Here is a 13,822-nt window from a genome sequence, read left to right as displayed (position 1 = left end):
CTGCATCCAGCCACTCAATTCTTGCATCCAATGGTTATTTTAAGGCTCTAACCACCATTTGAGATATCAATCACACTCAGGGACTGACATGCTACAGAGTTCAATTGCAAGTCTCATGTGTAGGCAAAAAGAATTTTGGCTATCAAATCAAAGAAAAATCACATCAAGTATTACTGGTCAATGATAAGCCTCCACCTCCACTCCCAACCCCCCCATCCCATGAAACTGGATGAGGGGGGAATTCAGAAGTGTCATTCCACCTCCTGAGTTTGTGATAGAGAGGTGGTCACTATTGAAGCACCTGAAGATGTTTGCGCGAAGGACAATACAGGACTGAGAAACTCCTGCAAAGATGTCCTGGGGTGACGTTATTGACTTCCAGCAACAACAGTTATCTTCCTTTGTGCTTGATATAAATCCAACCAATACAGAGATCTTTCCCCTATTCCCACTGACTCGTTTTCTCAAGGTCCCACTGATGTGAAGGGCAGTCACCATCATCTGCCGTCTGGAATCAACTCTTCTGTCTGTGTATCTCCATGAATGGAAAACAGGCCATTTTTGAACAAGTGGTACAACCACAGGGGCGTGGCAACCTAGTCGTTTTGTCACTAGATTAATAATATTCTTGAGACAAGTTCAAATCCTATCAAACTCAACTGGTGAAGTTTATATTCAATTAATAGAATTTGCTATTAAAAATTACATTCAGCAACAGTGAACATAAAACTATCTCTAGTCATTAAAAACTCACCTGGCTTACTACTTTACACAATCTACATAAATTACTTGGTTTGGCTATCTTTCAATTCCACACCGACAACAAGTCACTCAGCTTGAGAACAATGAGGGATGGGCAAAAATTGGCTTTAAAGAGTAAATTTGAAAAAACAAGTTAAATTCTCCCCTGGCTAGATTGAAACTAGCTGTAAACATTGATGTAGTACATCTTTGGAAAGATCCTAAAGGCGACTAAATTGAATACTCAATTTAAAGTCAAATATAGCATTGTGTTTGTAAATATCGTGTATTCCAGATGCTGTTTTTGTGTCTGACGGTCAACCAAAGATGTTTCTGCTAGGCACAGGGTAACTGTTCTGAGAGCCACATTATTGAAATTACAATTTTGTTTTGCAGCTGATGTATCAGGTATTGATTGGATGGTGAGGCATGGAAGAAGTGTAGCGCTCTCGGTTGCAATGAAAGTGGCCCCAAGCAAGCTCTGCACACCTGAATACAACACCAGCGTACTGGACATGATTATTGCCAGTGCTACAGCAGACAGGGTAAGCAGCACTACTCATTTAATTTGTGCTTGTTAAATCCTCTTTGACCTCGGTCAGTTCATCTTGGTAACTTCTCTAATGGGAAGAAAACCCAAATTCTTCATAGTCTGTTATCAGTGGTGAATATTCCCCATTGATTTGATTTTCTTTCTTTAAATTGGGTGCTGAAATCTGCACACACTGTTCTAATTTCATGACTATTACACTTCAACAGTAACTTTTTGCTGCTTATTATATTTGTCTTAGATATAATTTCAAGGATTGTGTTTTCTTTCTACTGTCTTAACTCCTTTTAGTACTAATTTATAATAACTTGTGTACCTGGATATTCAGGGCCTTCTGTTCCTCATTTAAAATCTTGTTGTTTGTTTTATTTCCTTCCCCTTTTTCTTCCAGAATATGTTATACAATGCTATATATAATTACTGTGTATAATATGTTTCCTTTTTTTTAAAGTTTTCATTGTTTTATGTTATTAGCATTTTAAATTTTTTTCATTAAATTTCATGTATTACACTGTTGTGTCCTACCAGTGCTAATTTATTTAGTTTAAATTTTGAGCAAGTCACACCATTGTTTTGATCTGATGTTCAATTTTTTTTGATGCACTTAGATTTGTACCTTTCCCATTCCTTGTCTCAATACTTAGCATCATTGATCCATATACAATTTTTCCTTCTAGTTTCACCTGGATAAGGTTTCTTCCTCCTCTTAAAATAATTTTCCATTTGATTTTGCAAGTTTTTGTTTTCTTGAGCTGGATTTAATTTATAATAGTCATTCAGTCCTCAAAAATATTTTAGTAAACCTACTTGGTTTACTTTATTAAGCCAGAACAAGGTATCTTCTTTGTTGGAATAGCAACGTGTTGACTGAGGGTACAATTCTGAAAACAGTCCAGAAATAGCCTCTTTGTTTTCATTGCACTTTCCATATCCCAGTCAGGCTTTAGCTGCTTAAATTCGCCAATTATATATTTTTTTGCCGATGCATGTATTTCTCATTTAGTAAAAATTTGTTCATGTTCCATTTCCAATTTATTGTTTGCAACTTGTAATGTACATCTAGACTGCCTATGTTTATTGTTCTTTTGCTCCTTCCAATATACCTTATTAATGCAGAGATAGGATTTCTAAAGCAATCATCCATCCACTTCCATCCCTCTCCTGCCCAATTATTATACTCAGAACTACTTACTTCCTAATCCTGACCCAGCCACCATTACATTTCAGTTATTGCCATTATGTCATGACGTTGTTTATTTCCTGCAAGTTTTTTGGTTCCCCAATTGCATATTCTGTACATTAATACAAATTTAAATTTAGATTCCTTTGTTATCAATTTCTCTCTTTTGTCTTATATCTAAGTTTATTTTTCAAGCTATCATGATCTGGGTTAACTCTTTTAAATTGTCCACGATCCTATGTCCCAATCTCCTAAAATTTTCTTTTCCTTTTCTTTAACGTATTAATTTAAACCTTCCAAAAATTGTTTAGTTAACAACAGGTTGCATTTATTTACTGTCTTTAACGTAATAAGATGTCCCAAGACACTTCACAGGAGTATCCTAAAACAAAATATGACACTGAGCTTATTCCTGATGAAGGGCTTTTGCCCGAAACGTCGATTTTGCCTGTCCTCGGATGCTGCCTGAACTGCTGTGCTCTTCCAGCACCACTGATACAAAAGATATTGGGCAGATGAGCTAAACCTTGGGTCACGGTGGTGAGTTTTAAAAGAGGGATGTGAGCCAGAAATGTTTAGGGACAGAATTCCAGAGATGCTTTCAAATACTTCTGCTGTCTTGTCGTGTCCTGAAAATCATGATGATGTTTTGGATTTGATTTTAAAGTTACAAACTAACACCAGCAACTTTCAACTTTATTGTCGTAAAACATCCTGAGGATTTTCCCTGGGAGCATGATTAATGCTGAGGTATTTGAAGGCCTAGCCACTAGGATGAAACAATTAAAATTAGGGATGCTCAAGAGACAGGGATTTCTGATACACAATTGGTTTAATGATTCATTTCCATCAGTCATGCAGCAAAGTTCCACAAACAAAAAAAAATGCCTAGTTAAGTTTGATTCTTTGTTACTGGTTTGAATGAAGAACAATGGACAGGGCACTAAGGTGGTCAGGTACTCTGCTACTCAAATAGTCCTTTAGGATTTCTTCTATCCTCTTGAATGGGAATCTGAAAAACAAGTCTGAGTCTGACCATGGAGCCGTGAAGTCTCCATCTTGGTGTGTATTAACACCCAAGCCAGACTTGCGATGTATAATCTGCTTTGAAATGTCTGAATCTTGTCCTTTCCCTTGATTCCCTTGTATGAACACCAGCAACTTGCAACTTTATTGTAGTAAAACATCCTGAGGATTTTCCCTGGGAGCATGATTAGACAGAAATGGGCTCTGAGGAAATGGTCACCAAATGTTTTTTCAAGCAAGTTACTCTTTGAGGAATGCCTTAAATGAGGAGAGGGGTGGATGAATCTTGGGAGGCACATTCAGAGCACAGCCTTAGCACAAGCTGATGTGATATGGGAAACGTGAATGCAGGATAGCCCCAAGGAACACAGAGCTCTCAACAAATTGTAGATCTGAAGGAGGTTACAGGAATGAGGAGGGACAAAATAATGGGGGAATTTGATCACAGTGATGAGAATTTATCTTAAAAGTGAGCGCTTGGTGTGATCCAGGCTGATCTGGTTATGAATTACTGAATCAATTATGTATTCAACATTCAATAACGATCATTGGCTTTAAAGAAACAAGTTGATTACCAAGACGTTTCCCAGGTCGTGAGGTGAATTTGTCTTCTCCCTAAAGAATATTCCGCAATCATTGTGCAATTGGCAACATCTTTTCCAAGGCGGAATGATATTACCTTTGGCTGCTCTTCTCAAATTCTTGATATAAAAAAAGTTTCAGTTTTGGAAACATTTACCAAGGAAGTATTCTCTAGCCTGCATTGCTTCATGTTTCTCTTCTCGGTCTAATGGGATGGCAGTGCATTTTAATCTATTCTGTCACTTTCTCTAACTGTGGAGGGACTCAACTGTTGGTATGTGTCTTCTAGAAACCCTCCATCTCCTTTATGTAACAAATTCCTATTCCACCACAAATTTGCATAACCACAACTTAAGACATTTATCCAAGTGTAATTCATCTAGAAATCCACATTGGCCCACCAAACTTGAACTTCTCCCATATAGTGCAAAATTTATCTATCTAAATACTTCGAAATCTAGTAACTTATAGAATTACAAGACAACCCAATTACCCATCTTGCAAAAGCTTTTTTATGAAAAGTATTTAGTCTCCAATCTAGCTCAATACTCTAAACTGAGTCTAGACTCTAAACTCCCTCAATAACAGCTGAGTTTTAAATCTAACAAAATTACTTTTCCTATTGGGATTCAGTTGCACAAACAAATGGAGTAAGCCATTAGGGCCCATTCGCTTCATCTGTCATTCCGTACCATCATGGCTGATTTGTGTTTTGAATCCCACATTCCCATTTTGTCTTGGTAACCTTGGATTCTTGTTATGCAAGGGAACAAAACTATCTAAAAAATATTCAATAACCCTGTTTCTATTACCTTCTGGAAAAGGTTCCAAAGTCGCACAATCTTCAAAGGAAATAATTTTCCTCACCTTTTATCCAAAAAGGGTGACACACAATTTTTAAATAGTGCTCCTAGTTCTGGATGCACCCACAAGAGCAAACATCCTTTCTCTGTCCACTTTGTCAAGACTATTAGGATCTTCAACTGAGTCATTCCTCACTCTTTTAAATTCCAGCAGAAATATGCCTAGTCTGTCCAACATATCCTCCTAAGACATACCACTCATTCCAGGTGTCACTCCAGCAAATATCCTCTGAACTGCCACCAACACATTTACACTTTCCTTAAGGGGACCAAAGCGGTATACGTATTCTAGATGTGGTTCACCAATGCTTGTACGACTGAAACATAATAACTTTCTGATTTGATTTATCATGGTCATACGTACTGAGAAACAGTGAAAAGTATTGTTTTGCTTGCGAACCAGACAAATCATACCTTACATAAATACATCAGAGTAACAGAACAGAACGCAGATTATGGTGTAACAGCTACAGAGAAGGTGCAGAGAAAGATCAACTATAATATATGAGCAGTCCGTTCATACGTCTGATAACAGCCGGAAAGAAGCTGATCTTGAATCTGTTGTTAGGTGTTTTCAAACTTTTTTATCTTCTGTCAGATCTGTTCAGTAGCCATTGGATTAAAGGATGGAATTCCATTGGCCACCTTAATTGCTCTACCCGCATACTAACTTTGTGACCCCTGCACTGCAACACCGAGATCCCTTGACATTAAAATTCTCCTGTTTTAAGTAATATGCCACTTTTCATTCTCCCAGTCAAAGTGAACAACATTCTCCCACATTATACTCCAACTGCCTGATTTTTACCTGACCTATCCAATCCACCTGGAATCTAATTATTCCCTCTTCACAATATACTTTCCTACCTATCTTCTGTCATCTCCAGGTTACCAATGCCTTCATTCCCATCATCCAAGTTATTGTCATAAATGGTACAAAACTGAGGACCCAGCCTAAGTCAGGGTCAGGAATAATGGACCCCAGTTCTGCTCTTGGCTCAGGGCCCTGACCTCTGCCACTGACCCCCTGAGCATAGTAGTCACCCTGGATCTTCAGGGCCACTGTTATGAGGCCCTGATGCAGCCAACCCATCTCAGGTCCTGTCCCCAGCTTCAGACCTCTGCGGGGCTGCATTTGTCTCAGCTTGCCAATCAGAAAAAGACCCGTTTATGTATACTGTCTGCTTTCTGCCAGCCAATCTTCTATCCATGTAAAATGATGCTCCAGACACCATGAGTTATTATTTTGTACAATAACCTTTTGTGTAGCACCTTGTCAAATGTCTTCTGGAAATTGAAGTGCAATACAAAATATTCTTATCCTTAGTGCATAAACATTTTTTAAAGAACTTTAATAGGCTAGTTAAATATGATTTCACAAAACCATGCTGACTCCTCTTGGTTACCTTGCTTTTTTTAACTGCCCAACCAAAAAGCCCTTAATGATTTTAACACCCTTCTCACAATAAGTGTTTCCTGGTTTCTGCTTCTTTTGTTGAACAGAGGAGTAATATTTCCAGAATCCAGTGAAATTTGGAAAGTGAACACCCAGTACATCTACACCTCACTAGGCATCTTTTTTAAGAGCCTAAGATGAAATCCATCAGGATCCAGGGATCAGCCTGAAGCTCATCAGGTCACTTGGTATCACTTCCCCATTTATTGTAACTTTACCAAGTTCTCTTGGCCTTTCACCTCCTAATTTATAGCTATTGTTAATTGCATTTACTCTCATTGATGAATCCTGTTCTCTATGATCCAGAATTTAACTAGCAGCAGAAGTATCAAGCCTTTGAACATAGCCCATCACTAAATTTAACAATATCTAGATAACCAGTCTACAGGGGAACCTCGATTATCTGAACAAGATAGGTGGGCACTATTTCCTTCAGGAAATCGATTAAATGTCTTTCCTCTGGGGCTCGGAGTTTTAAAAGTCTGCTCCCCGTTTAGGAGACTGCAGAAGCACATAGCGTGCGAGACCCTTCCCCCAACACCGCCCACCACCCTGCCCCCAGCACAAAGTGCGTGAGCCCCCACCTGCCCCCCCCAGAGCCCTGTCCCCGACACCCCTCTGTAGAACTCCAGGGAAAGTGTGTGGGGAGAGAGAGCGGGCGAACGGTCAGTCATTTGGAGACAGTGCCTGTTTAATCACTGTAAACAAAAGACGCAATCTCTTGGAAACACGTCTTTGATGTCATGTTTCTATCAGGACCTCGAGATCTCCTTCGGATAATCCGATTTTTGGATAATTGGTATTCAGATAATCTAGGTTCCTCTGTATACTGGCTTTAGGATTTACACTTGAGAGCAACAAATTCTCTCTAGCAACTGGTTACTAAATGCTGCCTCCCAATATGCCAGAACTTCTCATTCTGTGAGATGCATTTCCAATACAGCTGAGGGATTTGTTCTGACAACTCGTCATTTGAAAGATGTTCTTGGCCAGTAGTATTAGAGGTCTGTCACAAATCAAGGCCTGACAGGGCAACTTGGAGTAAGTGATGACCGTCAATTTGGAAGCAGATTGAGACCATTTTACATTTGTATGAGTCAGCGTACACAGACCAGCTATAACCTGATAGGTTCGCTTTGGCATCTGGACGAGATACTTGTGGTTTTCTCATGTGGACCAAGTAAATCCTTGTTGAGAGAACACTAGAAAATGAATTGTTAACTGCTTTATTTCCCAATAAGGTCCCATTCATTGGTATAATCATTCTTGTACAATTCTGTGATGTAGAAGAATATTTAACACATCAGTGTGTTGCCTTCCCCTTGACTTTGGGTATCTTCTAACTATCCTTTTGAATGTCTTGTCTCAGTAAAAGGTTTCATGGTAGGGGAGGGGTTGGTTTGATGGTGGAATGAATGCTCAATGGGACCAGCTGCTCTTCATTCACAGCTTTCTCTCTCTCTCTCTGATGTCTGTTTGAATTCACATCCTCTCCTGTTCCAAACAAATCTTGCTTGAGTCTGTTTGCATTTCTGGCTGTTCACAGCCAGGAAATGAGATCAATGGTTTCCATGGGTGTGAGGTGTTTCTTACTTTCCAAGACAGGTTAATGAAATATTTGTTTAAAGTAAGGATCTGAAGAAATGCACATCTTCTTGTTTTTGCATATTGCAATTCATTATGGTAAACGTCATCAGGATCAAGAGACCAAGAGATTTAATATTCATCTGATCATGAAATTAAAAATGTAACATCATTTTATTTTATGCTATAGATTCCTATTGCCACAAGTGGAATCCGAGCCATGGGTTTCCTGATGAAACACCAAGTTCAGGCTGAGGGTGGAACAGTGTCTCCAAAACTCATCTCATTGCTGGTGAAGGTAAGCCTAAACACACCTAGTCGGAATATTATTCAGTAGGGTTGCTATTGATATTGGTGGAAGTAGATAGCCTCATCAGTATGCTTGTCTAGTTCTGACTCAGTTTCTGAGGAGTGAGGATTATGGAACAAATCAAATGCAATGGTTTTGGTTTTCCCAATACTTAGTTGGAGGAAATTTTTCCTCATCTCTTCCTAGATATCAGACAAGCAATATTACACTCCACAAACAGTGGAGAAGTCATGTGAAATGGTGATGGATAGTTTGGGTCAGCATATATGAGAAAACCTGACTAATTTGGAATGCTATCATCAAGGGGCAGCATGCAGTTTGAAACAGGAAGCTAACTATAGACCTTTATGGAATATCAAAGATGGTATAAATACAAATAGTGTAAAATGGTCTTCTGTCTGTTTATTAGTCTATTGATCTTGTACATAACCCACTAACTCTCATCATACAGAATTTGCAGAATTCATCGAGTGACATGAAATTAGTTGCAGAGAAAATGGTCTGGTTAGTGAATAAAGAAACTTCGAACCCACTTGACCCTCAGACAATCAAACCAATTCTGAAAGCTTTGCTCGATAATACAAAAGACAAAAACACCAGTGTCAGAGCATACAGCGAGCAGGCCATAGTCAGCTTGCTCAGGTTAAGGGAAGGAGAAGAATTGTATCAGGTATGTGGAATATTTAATAGTATTTTATATGGGGATCATTGCTTTGTTTGTGTTTGCAATTACAAATGATTCCAACGTGTTCTTTGAAATGCTTTTTTAATGGTGATGCACGGAGTCACGGTTCTGCTTTTAGGTCAAGTTGGTCATGAGACTTCCTTTTTGTCACATTGATTGGTCTTTGATTTTGGACAAAAGTGATAGATTCAAGGTTTGCAGCCCTGTTCTAGGTCCGTTCCAATGACCAGCGTTCTAGACAGGAAAACACTGATTTCAAAGCAGAGCTTTCCTAACCAGAACAAGGCTTTCTCCTCAAAATATGTTCAGTCTGGATTCAGATGCCAGGATAAAAGGCTTAAGTGTCTTCAGCATATTGCTACCCAATTTAAATCTTCAATAGTGCTCTGAAATACAGATGGAAGTTACAATAAGGTTTGTCTATTTGTGGGATGTGGGTGTTCTTGGCAAGGTCACCCTTTATTGACCATTCCTAATTCCCCTTGGTGACAATGCCAAAATACAACTGAGTGGCTTCCTGGACTATTTCAGAAGGCAGTAAAGGATCTGGAATGACAGGCCAGGCTGGGTAACTATTTCGTAAAGGATACCAATGAATCCAGTGGATCTTTGGTCAGCATTGCTATTACTATCTTTTCTTATTCCTGATTTATTTAATTAATTCAGTATGCATTCCCCAGTGACTTCAGACACTTCTAAATTCCAGAGGATACAGGCCTAGCCGGTGTGGCCTTTCCTCATAAACCAATCCACTCATTCCAGCTATTAGTCTTGTAAATCTTCCATATCCACTTCCGACGCATTAACATCCTTCCTTAATTATGGTGACCAGTACTGTACACCGTACTCTAGTTGCAGTCTCGCCAGTACACTGGTACACATGCTTAAAACTGAAAATGAAACTTACTTTTTTTTTCTTAAAATTTAGAATGTTTCCAAAATTCTTGATACTGCTAGTCTGGATCTATTGGCTGAAAGCTATCGGCGATCTTTGAAGAAACTTGCCGGACAGGCAGACTCAACAGAACAGGTCGATGACACTATTCTGACATGACGTTGAAGAATTGAATGGCTTTTTTGGCGAACCATCTTCACGTGAAAAGTTTTAATTTTTAATTTGTTTCAAAGTGCAGTCACCATTACGGCGGGCTGTTGGAATTGGACATGATTCTGTGTTAGCATTGCTGCACTTAATTTGTGAGAGAAGTGAATCAAGACATGGTGGTGTCATGACACAAGGGTTTCCAGTAGCAAGTATTAATGGTAGTGCAAGGGACCTGGATTTAAAGAACCAGAGAGTGACAGCACACATGCCTTCAAAAACATAAAGATTTAATAAAACTTTGACTCAGACTCTTGTGTACTCAACTTCCTTTGTGGTTGTGAATGATCTCTGTTCTGGAATCACTTCAACTTATTTTTGCACGCATATGCACAGACACGGCTATAGTCTTCTGTCAGCAAAGAAAAACTAATTCATGGGATCTGTCCTGATTGCAGTTTTGTATCAACACATGTGGCAATGAATAAGGGTAACATGATCAATGGATTTAGATCAGGCTAACTGATCATTGCTTCTGATACTAGGCATATCCAATATTTATTGGCTAAATCAAAATGTCAACCGTCAGTACTCGACCAATTTGTATAGGCTATACTATTGACTGTGTGCAGACAGCTGTGACTGTGTTTTGGGTCCACTGTTTGCCCAGATCTTAAAGTAGACTGCAATTAGGCCATTTGTTTTCTTCCAATTTTCCCTGTTGTCCACTGCACAGATGATTCAACAGCCACAATGCAGGAAAGGGAAATTCAATCTCCAATGATAAAATCGTAGGTGTTGCTTGCAAAATTCCACCACTACAACCTGACTGTAAAATTAACACATCTTTGGATGAATGGGATGGCTGCTAGTTTTTACATTTAATGGCACACTGGCTCAGTGGTTAGCACTGCTGCCTCACAGCATCAGGGACCCAGGTTCGATTCCCACCCCGGGCGACTGTATGTGGAGTTTGCACATTCTCCCCGTGTCTGCGTGGGTTTCCTCAGAGTGCTCCAGTTTCCTCCCACAATCCAAAAATGTGCAGGTCAGGTGAATTGGTTATGCTAATTAGTGTTAGGTGTATTAGTCGGGGATTAATAATAGGGTAGGGGAATGGGTCTGGGTGAGTTACTCTTCGGAGGGTTGGTGTGGACTTGTTGGACTGAAGTGCCTGTTTCCACACTGGAGGGAATCTAATCTAATCTTTACTATAAATTTAAGTTGTCTCTTTATGAAGTCAGGGCAAGAAAAAAATTACTGAAACAAATAAGAAAATAATGAAAACTTGTGAGAGTTGGATTTCCTTTACTAATATGGCAAAAGTGATAGCAAAATCTGTCCAGTCTAATCTAATTTATATACCTAACCAGTAAAAGGTAAAGTTGACATTGTCCCAGAGACCTATAAGTTGCTCTCATTAGAGAAAGAGACAGCTGATACTAAGATGAAACTGAGGGTCACCATACCTTAGGAGAGGTTGAGAGCTCCATGGTAACCTCACCTGGTGCGGGAACTGAACCCACAGTATTGGTGTCTTTCTACATCGCAAACCAGCCAACTGAGCTAACCGAACCCCAAACAAGGTAGGGATGATGGACCAAAATAAAATCATCACTAACAAAATAGACTTCATAATACAGCAACTAATCTGAGAAATCTTTGGCCTTGACCTTCCAACAGACTTCACTCCACTGACATGAATCCAACAAAATAACAGAGGAAAATAAATGCCTTTTACAGTCTTGGGACATCCAAATCACTTGAGCCAGTTTGCATGCAGCAAGGTGCCATAAACCATTAAGTAGTCAACGAACAGAATGCTGGAGAAACTCAGCCAGTTTGGCAGTATCTGGAGAGAGAAGCAGTTAACATTTTGAGTCCAGTATGACTATTTCAGAATGCTCAGAGAAATAGTCATACCAGACTTGAAACATATATTTCTCCACAAATACTGCTAGACCTGATTTTCTTCAACATTCTGTTCTTTCCAGTTTGGCAGTTAGACACGTATTGTTCTGCTATTCTCCCGTTTCAATCACTTAATCTGCCCTATCAGCAGCGTCTCTCCCCTAGCACTCATCCACTTTTGCATAAATGCTGCCTCCTCCATGCTTCATGTCAGCTCTGATGAAGAGTCATCCAGACTTGAAATGGCAGCTTGCGCTGTCCTCGTGGATGCTGCCTGACCCACTGGTTTCCAGCATTTTGGTTTTCAGTGCACTATCTCAGATTTACTCCGGTAAAGATGGGGAAGGCGTTTGTAAAGTTTATTACCATCTTTCAAAGTATAACTTTGTGCAATATTATATAAACATTATTTGTTATTTTAGCAATGTGTTATCAAACAATATGTGACGCCAATTTAATGTCTGTCATTAGGGTAGCTTGCTAAAACCTTGGTCAAGATGCAATTGGCAGGAAGAAAGGGATGTGCAGAAGTGAAGTAGTTCAGGAAGAAAATGCCGGAGCTTTGACAGGCAGCTGAAAACATGCCACCAGTTGTGCAGCAAATAAAATTGGGTGAGTTCAAGAGGCCAGAACTGATGGAGAGTTGATATCTAAGAGGACTAGAGAAAGTTCCAGAAATACGGTTATGCTATGGAGTCATTTAAAAAATGGGGATGAGAATTATAAAGGGTTAAGGCAATGTTTAACTGGGACCCAATGTAAGTCAGAACAGTAATGGGTGACTGAGGCTTGATGTGAATTAGGACATAGGCAGCAAGGTTTTGGATGATTCCAAGTGGGTGGAGTAAGTGAAATTTTTGGAATAATTGTCACAACTCTGGGAATAGTGCACTGGTAATCATATCCCACTATTCCAGTTGACATCACAAATTTTACATTTTAGTCTCTTTAATGCCTGACTGTGACACTATCTAAACTGATGAGGTTTCATCGTTGAACAAAACAAAAGCTTGTTTATGATAAACTTTCTGTAACGTGGCAAAGAAATGATTAACGTGCAAAATTAAACTATCCCCATCTTAAATCCAAAATGAAAGCACATTCATTCACACATGGGATAGATGAGACAAACCATTTTTTTCCCCAGGAATATTGTGGGGGCAAAAAAGCCTGAAGTTTGTTAATCAAATTCCAAATAAAGATAGATGGAATGAGGTGACTTTATCACGGTAATTTTTTTTGTTTCATGGCAATGATAAAACATTCAAGATTAGAATGGTGCTGAAAAAACACTGGGTCAGGCAGCATCCGAGGAGCAGGAAAATTGACATTTCGGGCAGGAATCATTGCTGATGAAGGGCTTTTGCCGAAACATCGATTTTCCTGCTCCTCTGATGCTGCCTTTTTCCAGCACCACTCTAATCTTGACTCTGATCTCCAGCATCTGCAGTCCTCACTTTCACCTAGCGATAACATGTTGTCAACTGCAGTAATTCTCAAAAAAATCACCAGTCATTTGGACCTAGGTCATCACCTGGGTCAGTAGATTAGATTAGATTACATTAGATTAGATTAGATTACATTACAGTGTGGAAACAGGCCCTTCGGCCCAACAAGTCCACACCGACCCGCCGAAGCGAACCCACCCATACCCCTACATTTACCCCTTTTCCTAACACTACGGGCAATTTAGCGTGGCCAATTCACCTGACCCTGCACATCTTTGGACTGTGGGAGGAAACCGGAGCACCCGAAGGAAACCCACGCAGACACGGGGAGAACGTGCAAACTCCACACAGTCAGTCGCCTGAGGCGGGAATTGAACCCGGGTCTCAGGCGCTGTGAGGCAGCAGTGCTAACCACCGTGCTGCCCACAATCTTTTTGCAAAGTC

The 13,822-nt window shown here is 39.7% G+C and overlaps 1 protein-coding gene across 1 annotated transcript in view; it reads left to right on the top strand.

The window, feature by feature from the left end:
* Positions 1 to 10,330, top strand: part of gcn1 (GCN1 activator of EIF2AK4) — a 128,449-nt gene extending 118,119 nt beyond the window's left edge. The window contains exons 55-58 of the mRNA XM_043716089.2: positions 1,138 to 1,286; positions 8,173 to 8,280; positions 8,744 to 8,962; positions 9,906 to 10,330. Coding sequence (XP_043572024.1) covers positions 1,138 to 1,286; positions 8,173 to 8,280; positions 8,744 to 8,962; positions 9,906 to 10,031 — 602 coding nt within the window. The 3' untranslated portion in view covers positions 10,032 to 10,330. The remainder of the gene's footprint in view (positions 1 to 1,137; positions 1,287 to 8,172; positions 8,281 to 8,743; positions 8,963 to 9,905) is intronic.
* Positions 10,331 to 13,822: the final 3,492 nt, after the last annotated feature.

This window comes from Chiloscyllium plagiosum, unplaced genomic scaffold, assembly GCF_037043375.1.
Source record: "Chiloscyllium plagiosum isolate Xiang-an unplaced genomic scaffold, Cpla_swu_hap1 HiC_scaffold_24, whole genome shotgun sequence".
Lineage (NCBI taxonomy): Eukaryota > Metazoa > Chordata > Chondrichthyes > Orectolobiformes > Hemiscylliidae > Chiloscyllium > Chiloscyllium plagiosum.
Note: the sequence above shows the minus strand (reverse complement) of the source record. Positions and strands in the feature narration are given on the sequence as shown.